This window comes from Gigantopelta aegis, chromosome 12 (assembly GCF_016097555.1).
Source record: "Gigantopelta aegis isolate Gae_Host chromosome 12, Gae_host_genome, whole genome shotgun sequence".
Classification (NCBI taxonomy): domain Eukaryota; kingdom Metazoa; phylum Mollusca; class Gastropoda; order Neomphalida; family Peltospiridae; genus Gigantopelta; species Gigantopelta aegis.
The window spans coordinates 22,253,693-22,278,713 of NC_054710.1; the positions used below are offsets into that span (position 1 = coordinate 22,253,693).

Consider the following 25,021-nt stretch of genomic DNA (forward strand, 5'->3'; position numbering starts at 1 on the left):
ATGCGAATTATATAACAGGAAAATCTTTGTCATTTCATTGCCTGGTCTGCCATGATTACGAAATGTTGCTCCTTCAGTTTAGGACGTTTGATATAAACCAGGCCTCGAAACGTAAGTGTCTGAAAATGCCTGTAACTACTGGGGTGGGGTGGGGTGGTAGGGTAGTGATTGGAGGTGGGTGTCGCAAACTGGAGGGATGAGTTATTATACACAAAATATATTATTAAAAATATATATGATAAAATGCAGACATTGACCCCTCCAGGCCTATATGTAAAATAAGACATAAAATAATAGTCCTCTGATTTTAACTTCAGGACGTCAATATTTTTATAAGATACAAATCCAAAGTTATATTAACCAATTGATACCTATTACACTGATATTACCCCACGCCGCCCCCGCTAAAAGTTTAGATCCCCGCTTGTACATGGTAGGTACACACATAAACTATTTTAAAAACTAATGTTAATATGCAGATTTAGCCATACATATATTTGTTTTCACTATTTAAAAGTATATACCTTTTTTTAAAAATATACAAATTCCTCTTCGAGATCGTAACATCATTCTCCTAAAATGAGAAGCAAATGTAAAAGCGTGTTTTTGTTTTCAATATTTTGACTATATAAGCATTCTTTCTGAACACGTTTTTAGATTCAGCATATTTATATGTGTTTAGAAAAGTGTGTTGGATACAATCCTAAACAAATGATCCCACACAAATAAATAAAAGCATGGTCTGTGACACTCAATTATACTTAAATGCAATGTATTTTCAACACAATCCTAATTTTGTATACTACTATTTTCTTTTTGTCATTTTGACCCCGTATACGAAATTTCTCAGATGCCCAACCTATTTTGGGGGGATTCAGCACCCCTAAATTAGGTTAGAAAAGTATGTTTGATATAATTCTAAAGAAATGCTCGTGCATCGATAAATAAGCGCTATTCTTGAAAATGGACCTGACTAATAGCATCGTAACCATACCAGCATCAACATAACAACACAACAGTTGATTTGCCCCATGCAGCTAGAGCACCGAAGTAAGAAAAATAAAAATGTTTGCTGAACACGTGAATTGTCAACACGTGTATTATTAAACAGTCGTTTAGTGAAGCATCGGCTATTTTTCGCCTTACTTATACAAGGTAGCATCACACAGAGTAGTTGTCAGGTAACGAATTGAACGTTAGTGTCTGTCTGTCTGTCTGTCTGTCTGTCTCTCTCTCTCTCTCTCTCTCTCTCTCTCTCTCTCTCTCTCTCTCTCTCTCTCTCTCTCTCTCTCTCTCTCTCTCTCTCTCCTCTCCCTCTCTCTCTCTATCTCTCTCTCCCCCTCCCTCTCTCTCTCTCTCTCTCTCTCTCTCTCTCTCCTCTCTCCTCTCTCTCTCTCTCTCTCTCTCTCTCTCTCTCTCTCTCTCTCTCCCTCTCTCTCTCTCCCTCTCTCTCTCTCTCTCTCTCTCTCTCTCTCTCTCTCTCTCTCTCTCTCTCTCTCTCTCTCTCTCTCTCTCTCTCTCTCTCTCTCTCTCTCTCTCTCTATATATATCATATATATATATATCCTCCATCCTGGCGAACGTTAGAAAGTCCGTTACCCACCCTGTCTGTCTGTGTCTGTCTGTCTGTCTCTCTCTCTCTCTCTCTCTCTCTCTCTCTCTCTCTCTCTCTCTCTCTCTCTCTCTCTCTCTCTCTCTCTATATATATATATATATATATATATATATATATATATATATATATATATCCATACCTCCCTCTATCTATCTCTATCCGTTTCTGTCTCTCTCTGCCCCCATTCTCCACTCTCTCATTTGACTAATGTACAGTTATTTTAACAATAAATATGCATGTTGAAGATCGTTCCTATAACTCACATTGTATGTTCTTATAAGTAACGAGTGTTTCTGTGACCCAAACCGTGTATTTTAGATGGAAATAGTTAAGAACGTAATACATTTTAAATGTAGTAGGGGAGTGGTTACATGTGCCTCTTAACAATGCCAGAAGTAACTACTGAACACTCTCCGGAGTGGTCAGACTAAACCCACAACTAAAAGCTGATGGGAAATGCAGGTGTGTGGAACAGATAGCCACAAGAAACAAGGACTGGGATGTGGAGGTGCACAGAAAATAAAAATGAGATGGAATTGAAACGAGTAAAAGGAAAGGGGGCAATTGGAAAAAAATCCAAACACACACGCACACACAATCTAAAAAACCCAAATTTGAAACGAAAATTGAACTTCAACTATAACCATGTTCCTATAAGTCATAGTGTGTGTCCGAACCTTTACATGACTAATGTGAATCAGTAATTGATAATTGGCAGCGTGGAAGACATTCTGTGATAGAAACAGATCGGTTGGCGCTTGCTGTCATAGATAAACAGCACATATAGTTGGAATGTGTGCCCAGGCCAGCATGGCTGAGTTTTAACTAGATGTAGACAACGAACAGAAACGGAATTCTGTTGTTCACACGTTTGTCAGCAGAGTATCCCACTGTCAGTGAAGATATCATAGTATACTGTAGCTCACGCGTTTTTCAACAGAATATATTACTGTCAATGAAGACATTTTGAAATATTGCAGTTCACGCATTTGCGAGCACAGTATCGTACTGCCAGTGAAGACATCATAGAATTCTGTAGTTCACGCATTTGCCAGCACAGTATCGCACTGTCAGTGAAGACATCATAGAATTATGTAGTTCGCGCGTTTGCCAGCACAGTATCGCACTGTCAGTGAAAACATCATAGAATTCTGTAGTTCACGCGTTTGCCAGCAGAGTATCGCACTGCCAGTGAAGACATCATAGAATTCTGTAGTTAACGCGTTTGCCAGCACAGTATCGCACTGTCAGTGAAGACATCATAGAATTCTGTAGTTCACGCGTTTGCCAGCAGAGTATCGCACTGCCACTGAAGACATCATAGAATTCTGTAGTTCACGCGTTTGCCAGCAGAGTATCTTACTGTCAATCAAGACATAATTTTCGTAAACAAAAAGAATATACTACGACACCTCAGCACATTTTAAATTACAGTGATTGTCGCGTCTGGTCAGAGATAAAAAAAACCAAGTACTTGCCATTCGGAAGCAACGAGGATTATTTGGATATTCTTGTCTTCCCTAAAACGAAAGTCATTAAGCATCTAACAGCGACATTTTCTAGGGACAAACCAGATACATAATTATAGGGTTAAGCAGCAAGGATTATTCTAAATCTCAATCTTAATTAACTCTTCACAAGTTGCAGACAAACTGACAGTACCACAGAGGGTACTCCTAAAAACTAGAAGCAAGGCCTCCTTGATGATTCATATATTAACTAAATCTTCACAGATGACTAGCAGCGACCACACTGGTTACTACTCTAATTCAGCAGCAAGGATTTTTCTAACTGTTGTCATAACCATAACGTAGCAACCAGCAGCAACTACAAGGTACGCCAACGAGTTAGCGGGTAGAACTGTTTCAAGATTCGTAAGTAAATACTGACAGATTCTGTGATGGAGACCCCGACGTTGTTCTGTTTTATTCTAATGTACTTGGGTTTTATTTGCACGATAACAGCAACCACGACGTGTTCTGTCTCGTCTGTTTATGAAAGACTTTTCATTAATTCCATGGCTTCCGAAACCCCTTCGCTTAAGAAAAATGACGTTCTGCAAATGGAATGTGTGACGTTTTGTCACAGACGTTACGGTGTTGACTGCAAGACGGTTTTTTATGACACACAGAACAAGTCGTGTTCCATCTACAATTCCTCGTTCACGTGTGTCACGCCACGGCACCAATCTAGTTCTACTGGGTTTGGTGAGTTACAATCTTAACTGATTTTATTTATATCTTGTTCTACTACTTTGGTGAGTTACAGTATTAATCATTTAATATATGTCTGGTTCTACTGGATTTGGTGAGTTAGTTGTAAATGGTTTAATATATATCTGGTTCTACTGCGTTTAGTGAGTTACAGTAGTAAATGATTTAATTTATATCTGTTCTACTACGTTTGGTGAGTTGCTGTAGTAATGATTTAATATATATCTCGTTCTACTACGTTTGGTGAGTTGCTGTAGTAATGATTTAATATATATCTCGTTCTACTACGTTTGATGAGTTACACTCTTAACTGATTTACTTGGTATCTAGTTTTACTACGTTTGGTTAGTTACAGTAGTAAATGTTTTAATTCATATCTAGTTTTACTGGGTTTGGTGAGTTGCAGTTGTAGCTGATTTAATTTGTATCTAGTTCTACAGAGTTTGGTGAGTTACACTCGATTTGTTATGTTACTTTATAACTGTTGCTTTCATATTTTGTAAGTTAAAATCTTAACTGGTTTTATGATATTATTAGCAGATATGGACACGCATTCTTTGACATGTCAAAAGCAAACCATTTACTTATTTTAATAGGTATTTCTGCGCAATTGTGCCCAAATATATTGCGACAAGACTCATAATATTTGCTTCACTGTTTTAATTCCAAGTTGATCGGCTATATGATGTTATGCTCAGTCAACTGAATGCATGCATGAAGTGCTTGCATCGCAGGATCAAACCACCTCTGTCGATCCATTTAAATAGTTGGGTTGTCTCTCGGTCTAACCAGTGCACAACAATTGGTCAAAGGCCGTGGCATGTGCTTTCCTGCAGACATCTGTGAGGAAGTTCATATAAAATATCCCTTGCTGCTAATCAAAAAATGTAGCTGGTTCCCTTTGATGACTATATGTCAGAATTGTGAAATGTTTTACATCCATTAGCCGATGATGAATTAATCAACATGCTCTAGTGGTGTCGTCAAACAAATCAAACTTTAACTATAAGATATTAGCGTCCCAGGACGATAAACTCTTACTAGTTCTTGTTTACGAACATGGCCAATCTGAAGAAAACCGTTTCCATAATGAAAATCATATATGTACACGTAGTCAAAGGAATGTGTTGACAGTGTTGTGACTGCTATGTTGAAGCACACAGTGCGTTGTCTGTATGTGGATGGCTATTGTTAAATCTGACTCGACAAATATAAACATAAACAGTGTGGATATGTATTCACACATCACAAACTGTACAAATCCAAACTCAGTGGATATTGTGACTGGCGGTGACTTGATTGGTTAGTTGTTACAGAGAGTCGCAAATGTCAGGTGACCTACATGATGTCTCTGTAAGTTTCTAGCTCATTGCTATTCACACACTGTCTGAAACTGCCACAGTGCACATGTTCATTCAACATTTACCAAGCTCTGGATATCTTAAATACAAATTGTACTCGGCATTGATCGTTTTGAATTGACATTTCAGCAAACACTCAGTATGTTTAATATCTAATTGTAATGACCCTCCAAGTGATTTAATGCAGAATTTGAGAGGGATAATTTACGTATGTGGGGTCTTTTTTCCAGTGCAAGTCAGGAATCCACCAAGACCTATGGACGAATGTTACCTCTGGCCACCAACAGAAGGAGTCTATCCTCTAAACGTATCTAAACTACTGCCTGCAGTGAATGGATATTTCGACAGCGATGGCTGGTTGGTAAGTGCTTTTGCTTTCCGTTGCTATATATATGTGTGTGTGTGTGTGTTCTGTATGTGTGTGTGTGTGTGTGTGTGTGTGTGTGTGTGTGTGTGTGTGTGTGTGTGTGTGTGTGGACATCAATATAAATGGACGCACGCATGTGCATGATACACAGAGAGAGAGAGAGAGAGAGAGAGAGAGAGAGAGAGAGAGAGAGAGAGAGAGAGAGAGAGAGAGAGAGAGAGAGAGAGAGAGAGAGAGAGAGAGAGACACACACACACACACACACACACACACATACATAGAGAAAGGGAGAGAGAGAAACAGACACATACGGAGAGGGAGAGAGACAGAGATAGACAGACAGAAAGTGAAATAGTATCTCCATTTTTTTTTACGTTATCTCAAATGATTTTTATAGTACAAAATAAAAGTTTGAAATCCTCTTTTATATTACTTACACAATCATTATCCACAATATAAAACAGTAAACTGCAAAACAGAAACAAACAACAACAAACAAAAACAAAAACAAAACAAAACACACTTGTCTGAGAATTTTTCGTTTATAATTTTGCGGGAAGCATACAAATTCGATTCCCTTTGAAACTCAAACTGTCCCTTTTTAGAATTGTGTGACCTTCCCTTTAACAATCTACTAAACATTTTGTACATTTTTTCGAAGTTGAAATGCATTTCCCATTAAAATACAATGCAAACTCAATCACATTATTTGGAGATACGATAAACAAAGTCCTATTTTAGTTTTAATATGTTCATATTTCATCATTAGATACTAATTACATAAAGATGTATAGAATGCATTAATAATTTTCTTTTAAATTAAAACATTTAACCATTTGAAAATGATTGCTCCTGTACTTGTATATTTATATACTTTATTTTACTCGCACCATCTTGTTATAATTATATTGATTGCTTTATCTACATATCCTCTTATGTCGTAGACTACGGCATGAGTAAATAAAGCTCAGTTAATGTGGGATTAGGTTTGTTTAAAGTGATAACAAATCATTGACTAACAGGCCTAACATAGCAATACTAATAATAAGGTAAATAACATAAAATAAATAAATAAATAAATAAATGTCCTGAAGATGTTCTGAGGATGGAACAGCAATATTTTATTGTATCATGCAAGAAGGTACACGTGGTTTCAACGTTGTGAATTGTAATTGTATACAAATGACTTAGGATATGTTATTTATTAAATGGCTTTCACTTGCTATAATCAGATAGGACCAAATAAGTTGGCACTGCTAATTGTTAGCCAGTACTGCAATAAATAACAAGACTGGGTTGATGATGTATGCAATGTTCACTGATTGCCGTTTGGACCTTGACAAAACGTTGGAACCTCGAAAGAAACAAGTTGACGTTGCTTATTGACAACTGTCCCGATCACCAACACGTTTCGATTAACTGATTTTCTTGTGGTTTTGAAGAATGTGAAATCCCAGTATGCCAATTTGCACAGTACGTTTTATTTCATGTATCACTGAAAAAATGTGTTAAGTTTAATTATTTCGAATGTAAGCATGTGTTGGAAAAAAAAATCATCAACATAAATAAACCCAACCATAAAAAAACACAAAAAACCACAACCCCATATACACCCCCCCCCCCCCCCCCCCCCCAACAACAACAAAAAACAAGCACGAAACAAACACAAAATGAAAGAAGTAAAAAATAAAAACATTTCTGATATTAAATTAAATTAAATTAATTCAACTCACAATTATACAGGTGATGCAAAGACGTATGAACGGATCAGAAAATTTCAACAGAACATGGATCGAGTATGAAGATGGATTTGGAGACTTACAAAACGAATTTTGGCTAGGTAATGTACTACCTATGAAATGTAATGACACTATTGCGTATTGCCTGTATTGACGTGGACATTAATAACAGTGTTACCTTAGTTTATTACATATCTATTCACTTTTATTATAGTGATAAAGACATTTTGAAACCGTGTGATAAATGTATTTTGCATCGCACATATGTGCGATCTGGATCGGAACTTTTATAAGGGTAATACCTTTTTTATTTGTATGCAGTTAGGACCTTTTATTTACTGACGTCATATATGATTTACAAATTACGTCACATCGTATTTGAAACATTATACAAGGCTGCCGCACAGAATGATTCTTAATGTTAAGCAAATCCCAGAAAGGAGGTTTTTTTTATCATAGATTTAACAGAGTGGTGTTGTTTAATTAAAAAATGTGTTTGTAAAACATAAACTAAGGTATGTAATAAATACAGAACTTCACATACGTTGTTTATTGCACTCGTTTATTTTGCGAAAGAACATAAGGGTCATTCAAATACTACGTAACGCTCGAGGGGGTCGGTTGGCGTAGGTCCAAACGTGATGTAGAGTTGCAGAGAGTGGATGGGTGTAATTGACAGCGTTCTGTAACACACTTTTAAAATATTTTATTTCAAAAATATTTTATTCTGTTTTGTGTTTTTCATAAACCATATATCACGGCGACAATATTTAACGCAGGTAATATGTAGGCGTATAGGCCCGACATGCAATATATAAGGATTATAAATGGAATTGAAATGCGTATCTGCACTTTCCCAAATGGCAAAACAGAACGTTAACATTATATCGCATTACTTTTATGAATGAATGTGAGGGGGTGGGGGTGGTTCGTATCCAAGCATTACTTAATATTTTGGGGTTGTATGGTCTAGCATTACAGATCCTAATTCTGACAAAAATAGCGTTTGGGTTGACATTAAGTGTAATACTAGTATCTCAACACAAGAAATCGTGATAATATTGATAATCAATATGTGTAGTAATAGTATCTAAACATTGGAAATCATGATACTATTGATAATCAATAATTGCAATAATGGCATATCGGTCTACTACAGGAAACAAGTACGTGCACTTGCTGACGAACCAGAAACAATACGAGGTCAAGTTTAGTGTGTTGGATTCTAATGGGACAAGAGGAACGATCCACTTTGAACATTTCTCGATATCAGATGCAGCAGACAAATATAGACTCACACTTGTAGGTCGAACTACCAGCAACACTAGTAAGTTTATTGACTATCTGTCTGACTAGCTGTCTGACTATCTGTCTCACTAGCTGTCTCACTATCTGTCTCACTATCTGTCTCACTATCTGTATTATGGACCAGGTGACTGGTCAGTCTATCTACCTGTATATATCCATTTTGTTCTTCTTGTTTTTCATCTTGTTAATCTCCTCCTCCTCCTTCTTCTCCTCCTCCTTCTCCTTCTCCTCTTCTTCTTCTTCTTCTTCTTCTTCTTCTTCTTCTTCTTCTTCTTCTTCTTCATTCAAGCAATATACAGTCGAGCACCGTTGTATCGATATCGATATCGTTGGTATCACATACAAATACCGAGTCAACCAAATATCAACCCCAAACATTAAGTGAAGAATAAAGGATACAATAAAAAAATGCCATTGATTTATATTTAGAAAAGATATATGCATGTACTTTTATCGAACCATATATTTTAAAAATAATTTAACGAGATAAAACTTGCAATGCAATGAAAAATAAATTATTCAATTAATCGGGGTGGGACGTAGCCCAGTGGTACAGCGCTCGCTCGATGCGCGGTCGGTGTGAGATCGATCCCCGTCGGTGGCCCCATTGAACTATTTCTCGTTCCAGCCAGTGCAGCACGACTGGTATATCAAAGGCCGTGGTATGTACTACCCTGTCTGTGGGATGGTGCATATAAAATATCCCTTGCTGCTAATCGAAGAGAGTAACCCATGAAGTGGCGACACGGGTTTCCTCTCTCAATGTCTGTTTTGTCCTTAACCATATGTCTGACGCCATATAATCGTAAATAAAAATGTGTTGAGTGCGTCGTTAAATAGAACATTTCTTTCTTTTGTCTATTCAATTAATCGTACTGTTGTGCACGTTCTGTAAAATCATCTTATTAAATTACTACAAATTGTGGAATTAAAATCACTATGTATGCTAGTACAACGTAAATCTTCTTTTTAACAAACATGACTTTATAAGAAAGTTTTAATAAGAAAGTACAGTTACACCAATGTTTTGTGGAAGACGAAATACAAAATCCATCGAGTAATAACGTTTTGTCGCACATTGGACCGTGACATCAAAGCTACAGAGCTAAAACGTTTAATTCTCCAACTGCACCGACAGCTCTGGTTATTGGTTGAAGATCAGACGCCTCGGCATTTTCCGTGACACTGTGTATCAACTTCAGATAGAACAGGGACATGGGCAGCTAACTCCTCTTTGACAATGCTGTCATGCAACATGAAATGATAGGTGATTGGCTGTAGTTGACACATGCATATTCCACTGAAGTCACAGCCCTTGTTACTAGGGGTGATAATGGGACATAGTCATAATCCGGATGTCTTGACTCAGGTGCCCTAGTAAAGCTAGCATTGCGGCAACAGTGGAGTCACTGAAGAAATAGTGAGATCACTGCCTTCTGTGTTAATTGACAACTAATTAACCTACTTTTACCAGTCACCAATTTGCCATTTATTTCATTTCAACTTATTTTCGTGGTTATATCCAATTAAGGTTCAAGCACGTTGTCCTGGGCACATACACCTCAGCTATATGAGCTGTTTTTCCAAGAACGTGTGTTAGTTGTTATTTGTTGTTAGTTTGACGGCTTAAATATAACACCACCGAGGCTGGTCCAATTTCCCAAAGACACAAGTCCTTTGACTAGTTGCAATCTGTAACTCTTGCCGTCTTCTTGGGTTTTCTTGTAACTTCCATGAAAACATTTAATACTTTGTTCAGCATTTCAGATAACACCAATAGTATTCATACGTGAACTGTTACAGTAACCACAACTCATATGTTTACAGTCAAATGTCGGCAACTCGTTTGATGGTACTTATAATATCGGTATGGCATTTATTTCAGATTGTGCAATTCATATCTACCGTTTTAGATATTTTATTTATTTTAATACACTATTAATATCGAAACATAGATACATATGATTACCGTCAAATGTCGACAAATTGATGGTGCTCACAATACCAGTACGGCATTGATTTCAGATCATGCAATTCATATCTACCTTTTATAATATTTTATTTATTTTAACGCATAATATTAATATCGACACATCGATACATTTTTCTGTATAAAAGTATACATTGGGACCCAAATATACATTGATACAAACGTATTATCGACTTAACCGTACCGACTCAGTCGACATAAAAACATTAATCGCTAATACACGTTTTAGCCGGAACCGCCCAGTCATATTTTCTCAAGCGAAATATCAACTCAGGTAAAATCGACAAAACATTGCAGGACTGTACTTGATGATGATTTGCATTTGGAATGCAGCTGTGTTGAAAAATGCTGCTGTCTGGATCGAGTCTTCGTTGGTGGCCCAGAGAAGTTGTCAACTAGCGTGTCTTCATTTAGCCAGTGCACACACAGACATAGACACACACACACACACACACACACACACACACACACACACACACACACACACATACATACATACACATACATACATACATATACATATATATATATATATATATATATATATATATATATATATATATATATATATATATATATATATATATATATATGTATTACAGGAAATATGTATAATTCCTGAAAATTTCTGGAAATATATGTAATGTCTGATTCAGTCAGGAAATATGTGTAATTCCTGAAATTTCCAGTAATTATACATATTTCCTGAAATCTCATGGTGAAAATTATACATATTTCCTGAAATCGTTCTGATGAGAAAACCAATAGTATTTAAAGAATAGTTTTTATCATGTCTGGCATGAAATAAAAACAGCAATATGTTTGTAAATTGAAATACATTTTTATTGAAACATCATTTTAAAACGGAAACATAGCACATAATTTCAACATAATACATATCGGAATGTCTAGAGTCTTGTTTAGTGTTCACATTAAGGTAGGGGTGAATTGCACTTAGGAGAGTTTATTTGTACACGGCAGTGTTGAGTGACACCTAGAGTTGCACTGCATCTTGGACTTGAAACACCGGCAACGATTAGTTTGACAACGCTTGGAACCAGCACAGTTGCACTTGGTAAAACCCTGCCCACCACAGTTAGATTCAAGATGAACAGCTTGACGGAGAGAAACGGTATTCTCTGTGATGAAATCAACTGCAGAATACAACTTAGTAGCACACACATCAATTTGGTTGCGTGAATATTTACCACTGAGAGTGCCACCTTTCACAGCAATACTGTGCATGTCATTGTCACTGCATTCAGTTACAACACCAATGCTATTCCGTGGATCAGTTCTACCTCTGTCAGCATGGGGGGTAGATATAGTCACATTGTCGCCGACTTGTACGGGTGCAAAGATACACTTACTTCTTGTCACCATGCATTCAGCTGGCATAGTTTGGGCTTCATTAGCTCTCTTTCGCTGTATCTGAATTGCTTCTTGGCGAGAGGAAACAAGTTCTACTTGAGCATTCACAGTAACTTCATCGGATGTTGTTGGAGAGTTGGGAAAAGTTACTGGGTCAGATACAGAGGAGTCAGTTGCAGTGGTCACGTGATCAACATCTTCACCAGGAACTGGCATTGCAATGGCTGCAAGTAGATTATCTTCTGACTGCAATCGATGGAGAATTTCAGGAGGGAGGCTAGATGATGACAGACCAGTGCGAGCACCAGAACCCAACAGTGCCACAAATGGAGAACACTTAATTACACTGTGAAGACTGGAATTTTTCTGAAACTGAACACATTTGAGTCCAACAGTCCATTCAGTTGTATTGTTATCTCCTAACCAACAAACAAGCATGTCCTTAATGTCACAGTTTGCTCTTTCTACGGACCCTTGACTCTGTGGATGCCTAGATTTCCCATGGACAATATTTCAGTTCAGTGATTACATGTGCAGTAAATTCTAAACCATTGTCACTTTGCAGCACGCAAGGAGATCCAAGTAGGAGAAATATGTCTAGCAGTTGAAATGCAACCTCAGCGGCACGTTTCGATGTCAAGAGGCGCAAAACACAGAACTTCGTGAGGTGATCTTGATAGACCATGATCCATTTAAACTGTCCTTGGCTCATTGACTGCATGTCGATTAGATCGACCTGGGCTCTGGAGTTGAAGTCTTTGGAGATTATCGGCTTGACGACTATTCCTTTTGTAGTCGGTCTCTTTCTCTTTCTCTGGCACTCCAGACACAGGGACTTGAAGAGGTTCAGTGCTTCTATTGTGATGTTAGCGTATTTCTTGGTCAACTCGTACACCATCTTGTCTCGACCACCTTGACCAGTTGCAATGTGGGCACGTTTAACCACATCAAACGTCTCTTCAATTGACACAAATTACAGAGGAGCTTCATCTGCGTGCTCACGTCGTCTTATCAGCCTTTCACTGTCACCACACTGAAGAACTTCATACTTCTTAAGAAGGTAGTATTGGTGCGAAGTCTTCTTGGAGACACTAGCAGCTTGCAGCAGTTCACTGATAATTTTGCCATACTCTTCTTTAGGGATCAGAACTCTCTTGTTGTCTTCATATGTCTTGAAAAGGCTTTCTCGAAACGTATCCTGGTGCTCCATAATTGCAAGTGTATAATGGACTGGAAATTGATGGACATTTATACCAGTAAAACTCAAGTGTTTTGATTACTAATCTCTTTTTGCGCAGCATTTATATGGAAGCTATCTCAGGAATTGTCATAGCTAAACTGTAGGTATGTTTGAAGTAATTAACAAGAACAAGCCTTCTCACATAAGATGAAGAAGTATCCCCTTTTGTTTTAATAACCACTTATTACTTTACATCAAAGACATTCACACACATTGATACCAGTCAAACTCGAGTGTTTTGATTACTAATCTCTTTTGCACAACATTAATGAGAAAACCATGTCAGGATTTGTCGCTGCTAATCCTTAGGTATGTTTGAAGTAATTAACTAGCCATTGCTAATCCTTAGGTATGTTTGAAGTAATTAACTAGCCACTGCTAATCCTTAGGTATGTTTGAAGTAATTAACTAGCCATTGCTAATCCTTAGGTATGTTAGGTAATTAAGACGCCTTCTCCCACAAGATGAAGAAGTATTTTATTTTCTTTCTTTAACAAATTCCTACTTTACATCAAATACTGCTCTTTAAATACTATTGGTTTTCTCATCAGAACGATTTCAGGAAATATGTATAATTTTCACCATCAGATTTCAGGAAATATGTATAATTTTCACCATCAGATTTCAGGAAATATGTATAATTTTCACCATCAGATTTCAGGAAATATGTATAATTACTGGAAATTTCAGGAATAACACATATTTCCTGAGTGAATCAGACATTACACATATTTCCTGAAATTTTCAGTGTAACATATATACACACATCTGTAATCCTCTGGGGTGCAATGATATGGTCAAATCCGCATTGTGATACACTGCAATACAACAAACCGTATTGCAAAGAGTCCACATACTAGATGGTCACCTATATCGACATTAATAAGATCTCCTGGGACAAAAAAAAAAATGTAATTAATCGCTGGAGCCATTTTTTGTGTCATCGTTTATTAATAAAATCCAGGGAGGAGGGGTCTTTGCATATATCCCTTCAAATGAGATACAACGAAACAATAACGTGTAGAACTCGCAATACGCAAAAAATGTATCCTGGTTCGTATTGAGCTGACAAAACATCACCGTATACTGGTATACCGTTTCAGCACTAATACTCCCTTGGGTTGTGTTCTTTTCCGAGGTATCATTGTTCGTTAATTAAATTAGTATTGTTGTATGTTTATTAATAACGTATCATTGTATGCTAATTAAATGAGTATCAATGTATGTTAATTAAATGAGTATCATTGCATGTTAATTAAATGAGTATCAATGTATGATAATTAAATGAGTATCATTGCATATTAATTAAATGAGCATCAATGTATGTTAATTAAATGAGTGTCATTGTATGCTAATTAAATGAGTATAATTGAATGTTAATTAAAGAAGTATCATTGTATGTTAATTAAATTAGTATTGCTGTATGCTGAATAAAGAAGTATTATCGTATGTTAATTAAATTAGTATGGTTGTATGCTAATGAAAGATGTATCACTGAATGTTGATTAAATGGGTATTTTTCTTTGCTTTCTCCTTCAGCTGACTTCATGTCTTACCACAGAGGTCAACCGTTCAGCACCGAAGACCAGGATAACGACAACTTCGTCACCAAGCACTGTGCCCAATCTTTTGGATGTGGTTGGTGGTTTGTGAGATGTGCCTTTGGTCCACTAAATGCTAAGTATGGAGTCTACGGAATTTACACGAATTGGCCTTTCTTCACACGACGATTAAAACAGACTGAGATCAAAATCAGACCAAGACGTTTGTGATTTATATGAATTGGCCTGTCTTCACACGATTAATCCGGACTGAGATCAAAATCAAACCAAGACGTTTGTGATATAGCGTTTTTTGAGAAGGATCTTTGAAGATGATTTTCTGAGAGACCGCTGGGGACAGGAGTGGGGAGGGTGGTTGATTATTGATCATATAATACACCTTCTTGTCTTCAGATATTGTTTTTAACTAGCAGATCAGGGGGAGTTGGGTGTTGGTGGTGGGAGAACTTGATTATTTATTACTGAAGGCTAATCTAGACGATGTCGTAGATATAGATGGCCTTAAGTTCAATATAGCATATTAAATATACCTTTTCCTTATTTCAAAAAATATATCAGGGAAAAACGTTTTCTAACAGTGTGGAAGGCTTATGGCCTTTTAACTTGGGGAGGTGGCTCTTAGCTACATCTGAAACTGAACCTCGGTTTCGAATGTGTAATTGGCTGAATTTCAGAAACGACACATTTCGATTGGTCACCTTATAAATTATTACAGGGTTTGTTTAATAGGCTGTCATTTATGTTTTTTCAAATGTAGCATCAGATGTAGTGGAAAACAAAATTAATAGCTGTAAATGCATAAAATGCATTTGTTACAAATTAGGCTACACCTTCTAGTATGACTATTTGACATACGTTTCTCCAATTCATATGTTAATGTATGTAAGGGATCTTTGTACGATTCATTTAATTATATGAAAAATTAATCATTGGACTTCTGATCGCTCGGCAAGTACATTAATTTTAGAATTTATTCATCAAGTGGAAGACAATACTAATGAAAATAAGTTTAATTCTTTGACAGCGGCTGCAATAGTAATTCATGCAGAAGATCAGTTTTCTATTGTTCTTTCAAAATAATTAATGGACTTTTAACGAAAATCGTTAGGAACAGTTGGACTGCCAGGTAACTAAACGTAATTCTGCTTCATTGATATAAATGATTCCAAAATGCGTTTTAACCAATAGTTGATTTCAATGTGTATTGTATAAACTATTTGTTCCTTCGAGAAATATACCAATGAAATATAACATACGACAAACTAATAACAATAAATAATTTCAACTAAATTTGCACAAGTTTCCTTGTTCTATAGTTAACGAAAACCAACTAATCTAATAACAGACTTCTTATTAGGAAATAGCGACTCCTGAACAATAGTTATAGGTGAGAAACTGCAAATAAGGAAAACAGTTCAACATTATTAAGAACAAATAGCGCGATATATACAACACATTTAGATCTATTCTGACGTGTTTTCTGCTGCTTTTGAAAGATTTTTTATTCAAATAAAGCTTCGTTAATATTTATTTGACACATACCATGAAATGATCTCCAGACAGCGTAACCTTTTAGTAATTGGGTTATGACTAATTTTTCTGAAGTGTGTGTGTGTGTGTGTGTGTGTGAGAGAGAGAGAGAGAGAGAGAGAGAGAGAGAGAGAGAGAGAGAGAGAGAGAGAGAGAGAGAGAGAGAGAGAGAGAGAGGGAGAGAGAGCGTGAGTGTATGTGATAGAGAGAGAGAGTGGGAGTGGGTGTGGGTGTGGGTGTGCTATGTGTACGTGTGTGTGTGCCACAGTGTGTGTGTGTCAGTGTGTGTATGTGTATGTGTGCGTGTGTCACAGTGTGTGTGTGTGTCACAGTGTGTGTGTGTCACAGTGTGTGTGTGTGTCACAGTGTGTGTGTATGTGTGTGTGTCACAGTGTGTGTGTCACAGTGTGTGTGTGTCACAGTGTGTGTGTCACAGTGTGTGTGTGTCACAGTGTGTGTGTGTGTGTGTGTGTCACAGTGTGTGTGTGTCACAGTGTGTGTGTGTGTCACAGTGTATGTGTGTGTCACAGTGTGTGTGTGTGTGTCACAGTGTGTGTGTGTCACAGTGTGTGTGTCTGTGTGTCGCAGTGTGTGTGTGTGTGTCACAGCGTGTGTGTGCGCGTGTGTGTGTCACAGTGTGGGTGTATGTTTGTGTGTGGGTGTCACAGTGTGTGTGCGTGCGTGTGTGTGTGTCTGTCACAGTGTGTGTGTGTGTCACACTATGTGTGTGTGTGTCACAGTGTGTGTCACAGTGTGTGTGTGTGTTTGTGTGTGTGTCACAGTGTGTGTGTGTCACAGTGTGTGTGTGTGTCACAGTGTGTGTGTGTCACAGTGTGTGTGTGTGTGTGTCACAGTGTGTGTGTGTATGCGTGTGTGTGTGTGTGTGTGTGTGTGTGTGTGTGTGTGAGAGAGAGAGAGAGAGAGAGAGAGAGAGAGAGAGAGAGAGAGAGAGAGAGAGAGAGAGAGAGAGAGAGAGAGAGAGAGAGAGAGAGAGATGTTTTATTTGACGACACACTCAACACTCTGACTGAATCAAAAAGTAATTTATCCGCATTATTCTCAATGAATTATACTTGTAGAAGACAAGAAATGTCCTCGCCCACTAGATTACCGAAAACGTGTTACCAAGGAAGTCAAACCAGTTCAGTTAAAAGTTTAAATACAAACTGAAAGTTAATAAATATTCAGGATATTTGCTATTGTAACTGTAACGAATGATTTTACAGATATGGTACAGTTCATTTTTATTTCATTCCAACATTGTGTTTGGTGCATGTCTGTGGTGTTTATATATTCAGTGAACACACGTATACAGACATTATATTTCGTAAAAACGCCTGTAACTTTGAAACTTTACCTAGAAACTTTATTTTCGTGCACTCAGCATATGAGGAATTATTGTACAGTGAATATTTACAGCGACAAGATGACAACAGGAAGGAAGGAAGGAAATGTTTTATTTAAAGACGCACTCAACACATTTTATTTACGTTGTTTTGGCATCGGACATATGTTTAAGGACCACACAGATAGTGAGAGACGAAACCCGGTGTCGTCATCTCATGGGCTACTTTTTTTCGATTAACAGCTAGGACTATTTTATATGCACCACCCCACAGACATGACAGTACATATCACGGTCTTTGATATACCAGTCATGAGAACTGACTATAACGAGAAATAACCCAGGAGCTCTTCATAGAATATATACAGACATAATTCAAAATAGCTATATACACACTATTTGTGCACACATGTATACAGAAATTATAATTCGTAAAAACGCCGGGAAATTACTATTGTTTCGCTTATTAATAACATTAAAAAGGTTCCTGTGTCATATCCCACTACACAGGTGCCCCACCACCAATACAAAATTGCGTAACGAACAATTGTTCATATACCAGTCTATGCATTACTGCGTACTAGCTGGAATTGCAAACGAACTCACTCCATACTTTAGTCTAGATCAAAAAGACGTTTATTTTGTACCGGTAAGTGCATGAGAAAGGTTTTAAAAGCGCGGGGATTTGTTCTGCAGAAAAATGTAGCTGAAGAAAAAGCGTAAGCGGAATAGCCTCTATTAGAAACATACTTATCTGCCCTTGATTTTCATCGCGCAAAGCGACCTCAATTAGCCACTAAATTATTTCCGACGCGTTACGCTCCAGTCGCTTGCAACAAAGGCCCTTTGTTACTACTGAATTGTGGAGTAGTTATCGACGTGTTCTTTTTATTTTTTGACGTTAGGCCTAATAAAGTCTTCTATTACTATCATTGTTTGTCAGATTGTGTGCAATCTCCTTCTTTTACAGAAAAGACAATTTACAATATGTTTTGTGCTCAACAAAAATACTTACGAACACGTCTTGGGGGGGGGGGGGGGGGGGGGGGGGGGGGGGGGGGGGGGGGGGGGGGGGGGGGGGGGGGGACCAGGAAAAATTGCTCATTGATGATTGACTTGTTAAAACTGTACCTTAATAAAGTTTTGATATTTGCAAGTAATATGCATGTGTTTGTGTATACATCACTGTATGAATGGAAGTGTACATTAATTTGCGATTTTCTGTACCGCTAGCTGCATTATTAACTACGACCTATGTAGTAGTTAATAATGAAACTAACGATACAGAAATTCACTTTCTCGCCTAACGATAAGGTTTCTACTGTCTTACTTGCAAACAAATCGGAACAGCGAGTCCAGTGTCATTGTTAGACGGACATAGTGTAACGGACACAATTTCATGTGTAATTTAATAGTTACGATCGACTATCTACCTGCAATTATTAATGTTATGCATAACCATTAAGCATTCAATGGTGTGTGTGTGTGTGTGTGTGTGTGTGTGTGTGTGTGTGTGTGTGTGTGTGTGTGTGTGTATTCACTGGCGTAGGAAGCAGGGGCGGGGGGGGGGGGGGGGCAAGTGCCGCTAGCTACGACCTATGTAGTAGTTAATAATGAAACTAACGGTACAGAAATTCACTTTCTCGCCTAACGATAAGGTTTCTACTGTCTTACTCGCAAACAAATCGGAACAGCGAGTCCAGTGTCATTGTCAGACGGACATAGTGTAACGGACACAATTTCATGTGTAATTTAATAGTTACGATCGGCCATCTACCTGCAATTATTAATATTATGCATAACCATTAAGCATTCCATGGTGTGTGTGTGTGTGTGTGTGTGTGTGTGTGTATATATATATATATATATATATATATATATACTCTTCAAAAAAACAGAAACGCAAAAGGGTACAAATGGGTTATAACTCCGATTTTATGTTTCCTACCGGTTCATGCTTTGTGAATATAAGGTCATTGCATGTCCCAAGCACATTCCCACGGTTACATTCGATAAAACGCAGCTACTGTACAATAAAGTTCCAAAATGTGAATATTCGCAAAAACGCAGCCACGTGCAAACCATGTCACCACTGCACGTGCGTTGTCTGCACGTGCAACATGAACACCGACAGTATAAAAGTGCAGGGTGTTCGCTTGCCTGGCCTCTGTATCTGGCCGACAGTTGACAATCCAGGACATGCCACGTCTCAGTGAACCGCAGAGAAACAATGCCATCGGCCGACTAGACGCAGGCGAATCCAGAACGGCCGTTGCCAGGGCATTCCATGTGTCTCCAAGCACCATCTCCAGACTGTGGGACCGTTACCAGCAACATGGATCAACACGTGACCTCCCTAGATCCGGTCGACCACGGGTCACTACCCCCGGGCAGGACCGCTACATCCGGGTACGCCACCTTCGGGAACGATTGACTACTGCCACCTCCACAGCCGCAGCAATACCAGGTTTGCGCAGGATATCCGACCAGACCGTACGGAACCGCCTACGTGAGGTAGGAATTCGTGCCAGACGTCCAGTTCGAGGTGTCATCTTAACACCACAACACCGTCGACTCCGACTGCAGTGGTGCCAGATTCATCGACAATGGCCTCAACTGCGATGGAGACAGGTATGGTTCAGTGACGAGTCCCGATTTCTGCTCCGACGTCATGATGGAAGATGTCGCGTGTATAGGCGTCGTGGTGAACGTTATGCGGCAAACTGCGTGCAGGAAGTGGACAGATTCGGCGGGGGTAGTGTCATGGTGTGGGCAGCCATCTCACACACTGGCAGAACTGACCTGGTCCACGTGCAGGGCAACCTGAATGCACAGGGCTACATTGACCAGATCCTCCGGCCACACATCGTTCCAGTTATGGCCAACGCCAACGCAGTGTTCCAACATGGCAACGCCAGGCCTCACACAGCACGTCTCACAACGGCTTTCCAACAGAACAACAACATTAATGTCCTTCCTTGGCCATCGACATCACCGGATTTGAACCCAATTGAGCATCTATGGGACGAGTTGGACCGACGCCTCCGACAGCGACAACCACAGCCCCAGACCCTGCCCGAGCTGGCAGCAGCCTTGCAGGCCGAGTGGGCCACCATCCCCCGGGACGTCATCCGTACTCTGGTTGCTTCAATGGGCAGGCGGTGCCAGGCAGTTGTCAACACACGCGGAGGCCACACCCGGTATTGACTCCAGATGACCTTGACCTTGGTGGTGTGTCCTATCACTTACTCACAATGGACTAGAGTGAATTGTGAACAATCCTGCAACATTTGGTAATTATCGGACACACCATTCAATAATTAAATCAATTCTCCAAATGTTACGACAATGTGGTTTTGCGTTTCTTCTTTTGAAGAGTATATATATATTCACTTTTCAGATCTTTTGCTTTATAATAGAGTAAACTTGTGGACCCTCCCCAATAGTTTTGGCACCTTCCTGCGCCACTAATCTCTCTCTCTCTCTCTCTCTCTCTCTCTCTCTCTCTCTCTCTCTCTCTCTCTCTCTCTCTCTCTCTCTCTCTCTCTCTCTCTCTCTCTCTCTCTCTCTCTCTCTCTCTCTCTCTCTCTCTCTCTCTCTCTGTGTGTGTGTGTGTGTGTGTGTGTGTGTGTGCGTGCGTGCGTGCGTACATCTCCCACCGCCTTGCCAGCTCCTTACGCCATTGGTATATGTACATAGATAAAACAAAACAGAAAATTAATCAAATGTGAGTGTTAGACTGGGTTATGTTTTTGGTTGTGCGTGTGTACTGGTGTGGGCTTGTTTTTTTACGCTATTGTTTATTTGGGGGCAGATTTGTTGTTGTTACTGGGGTTTTCTGTTATTGTTGTTTTTGTTGTTTTTGTTGTTATTTTTTCTGTTTGTTTGGTTGGGTTTTTTGGGTTGTTTTTTTGTTTTTTGGGGTGGGGAGTATTAAATTGTTGAGGGCTATTTTTAAAATATTAGGTTTTTTGTTTTGCCTGCCACTTACGCGTATGACCATGTATAGAACAATGCTTTCATTTTAACATTTAACCTTAAATACTCGGCATGCAAGACTAACACAAATATGTTTACACAGATATTTTAATGTAAACAAAACAAGTACTGTTACTATAGGTAGATTTACACTTTATACTGCCATGTTTATAGGCCTAATCTATTTACAGCAAACAAAACGTTTAGTAAAACAGGCGCAAGTGCAGGAAATGGTGTAGAGGAAGTCTAGTCTGGTTAGTAGTGTTTTTAGGGGAGGGGTCGGGTCATGCGTCCCCAGAAATACACTGAAAACCCCCCAGTTCTGATCGGAATATTACATATAGTCCGTCCCATCCTACAAAAATGTTGTTTTGTTGTTTTTGTAAATAATTTAACTTCGCTTTGACGTCAAAAATAAAAATAAAGGGTTTTTTTTGGAAATAACTAAAATATACTATTTTTGTGTGTAATGTAGAAAACAAGCGGCTCAGAAATAAATAACTTGTAAATTCCATAGTATGGAAACAATGCGTTCCCTGTGGGCTGCACTATAGACATCTTTGTATTATCTATTACAACTCTGTTACTGTCACACACAATTCATTAAAACTGCAGGTGTGTTTGTATGCTTAAACGAAATTATGATAATTAGTGTGAGGCGAGATTGCAGCTTTAAAAAAAAAAAAATAATAAAAAAAAAAAAATGTCCATGCAAGAAAACCAAAACAGTCAGGGTGTGTGACAGGCCACTAGATTCATCTCCTAGTCCTATATTTAACACATGGTCAGTTATAACAAAACGCAAGTTCATTAACTTATTTTTTATCTGTATCATTCTTTATTTTGAAAGAATAGGTGGGGACATTTATGATGCCAGGGACTGGCATGCATAAATTTCAGCTGAAGATTAACAAACAACTATGGCCATATTCTGTGCTTTATTTTCACTTTCATGACGGAATATTGGAATACTTGTTTTACTATTCCGTTTCGAAATTTACTATTTGCGTACAATTCGACCCCTGACATTATGTTGTGTATTAAGTAAAATGATTGTGCCACAATGATTTTTCTCGGTGCAGGCACATCCCCATCTCCTTGCACAAGCATTTTTTGTGATACATTTTTAGGGGAACATGTCTCGATCCCTCACAGTATACTTCGCTCGCTTCCGTGTAGACCTACCCCCCCCCCCCCCCCCCCACCACCACCACCACCACCACCACACGCTGGTCATACGGATAAAGCCATTGCGGTTAGATAAAATACGCTCCGGTTATGGCGCCAACTTGGGGAAAGCCGCAGATAAGATAAGATTTCTGAGCTTGTCCTTTCAGAGTTTATTGGTGATTTGAAACAAAATATAGTTCAATAAGTGTGTCAAAAATTTGGAAGTGATTCCAGTGATATTAACAGTATGTTCGCACAATGATGTATTTTCAATAAAATTGAAGTAGTTTTGCGGGGTTTTTCTTACATTTGAAGCTACGCGAAGTAATACCTGCTATACGACTAACATTATGAATTATGTAAGAATATATACTGAACGTTACAATCTGTTGTCTGATCTGGAAATAGACAATATAATATAAACCAAATCATTTGGATTCTTTTTGGATAAAACCCTTTGCTGGTAGGAGTAAAATATCGTGCGGTTGTATAATATTGTCATCGAATAAAATAATTTGCGATTAATTTAAAATTTGTTTCTTTTTTTTTCAAAATAGCTGTTATTACTAATTTGTTCTTTGACTTATTTTAACGACGACTAAACAATATTAGCCTTTAAGTGAAAAGGGGTGTGTGATATTCCAGAGTCAATTCTGATCATACTATAGGACAATATTTCTTCTGAAGGGCAATGATCAACTAAAGTCATTTTTTTAGTCCTTTTTACGCCTGTAATATTAGGGTTGGGTAAATCTGATCGAAGTTTTGTGCATAGGATTTTCTATGGCCATTTTCGGTGCTGAATCAGAATCTGTTGGAATTTGTTACCTTCGATGAAATTTGACCCCCGGAACCTTAATATATTTAAAATGGCCGCCAAAAATGGCTGTGTTTTGCGATTTTCCCTACTTGATAACTCTAATATGGCATGTGACATATCATTTTATATGTTTTTCGGGTCAAGGAATACGAAAATTATACTTTGAACTGGACTGGAGGGGTTAGAAATCCGATTTCAATGAAGTGGGGTAAAAAATGAGGTCGAAAAAAATATTTTCCCTAAAATATTAATTCTGATCATGACCGTTCTTCTTGTGGGTTTTTCATTCCAGATCTGGATGTTCGGCTAAACTTATTATCTGTTTGCTAAGCATGATTGAAATGATGTAGTTTTAGTATCTCATAGTTAAGAAATATGACTGATGAACTAGTGTCAAGTGTTTCCAAAACGAGGAGCAGTTCTCAGAAACAACTGTTTCGTGAAATATACAAAGAAGTGCCCGAATATGAACTCAAGTCAAAGCTTCCTCCTGGAATATTCTTACTAGGACGGATGATGTATCTATGTAGGACTGTAGAGAGGGGTCAAAATGAAATTAGTAGAAGCAAGCAATGTGGTAGCCCTAGAAGTCTGTGATGATTGGATATCTAAGAATGTATATCCAAAAAGTGCACGTACTGTGGCAAACAAAAATAAAATCAGACTATGATACATGTACATTAATTCCTAACAATGGCTAAATATGAGAGAAATAGTAAACCGATAACTGATTTGTGGTGCAAGAACGCAAAATCCTTCAATGACAAAGTGGGCCTATGATATTAGATCAAAAGCAAAACAGCAGCAGAAATATATGGAAGATCAATGTGGTGTGAGAATGAAGCAGGAGGATGAGAACTTTTACATAGATAATTGTCACGGGGATTATGTAGCAAGCTGTACCAATACTGTACCTGGCTCCTGGCGGAAGAAGAGACAACGAGCAGAGACAAGGAGGTCTTCAGCGGAGAAAAAAAAGAAGGAAGTTGAGAAAGAGAGAATGGGAAGTGTGACAATAGCAATGCAGATTGACGAAGATGAAGCAATGGAGGAACCTGCCCCAGAGTCAACATTAACTGATTCAACATATGATCCCCCCCCCCCCCCTCCCCCTCCTAACTACTGGTAAACTCCAGTTCGATAATCCAACACCATCAAGATGGTCCACCAGGGGTTCGAGTAGAGATGACGACATGCACGAAGACCAACATCTAATCTTCCCAAGAGTGAATATCAGAACCACCCGTAAAACTATCAATGAGAAATTAATGATATATATTGTTCAGTGTCTCTCCGAATTCAAAGTAAGTCAAAATGATGTAGCAAGCATCATGGTACGGACAGCCAATGGTATTTCATCAAAACTGGCGATTGCCATCAGAAACAGAAGTGTTTAACAACAGTGAGGAGAG

General features: G+C 38.4%; 1 protein-coding gene across 1 annotated transcript; it reads left to right on the forward strand.

Annotated features, from left to right (window-relative positions):
- Positions 1 to 2,367: 2,367 nt before the first annotated feature.
- On the forward strand, positions 2,368 to 16,233 carry LOC121386732 (ryncolin-4-like). Its single transcript, XM_041517729.1, has 5 exons — positions 2,368 to 3,822; positions 5,420 to 5,550; positions 7,300 to 7,396; positions 8,455 to 8,622; positions 14,744 to 16,233. The coding sequence occupies exons 1-5, from the start codon at positions 3,516 to 3,518 to the stop codon at positions 14,974 to 14,976; spliced, it is 936 nt and encodes a 311-aa protein (XP_041373663.1). The 5' UTR covers positions 2,368 to 3,515; the 3' UTR covers positions 14,977 to 16,233.
- Positions 16,234 to 25,021: the final 8,788 nt, after the last annotated feature.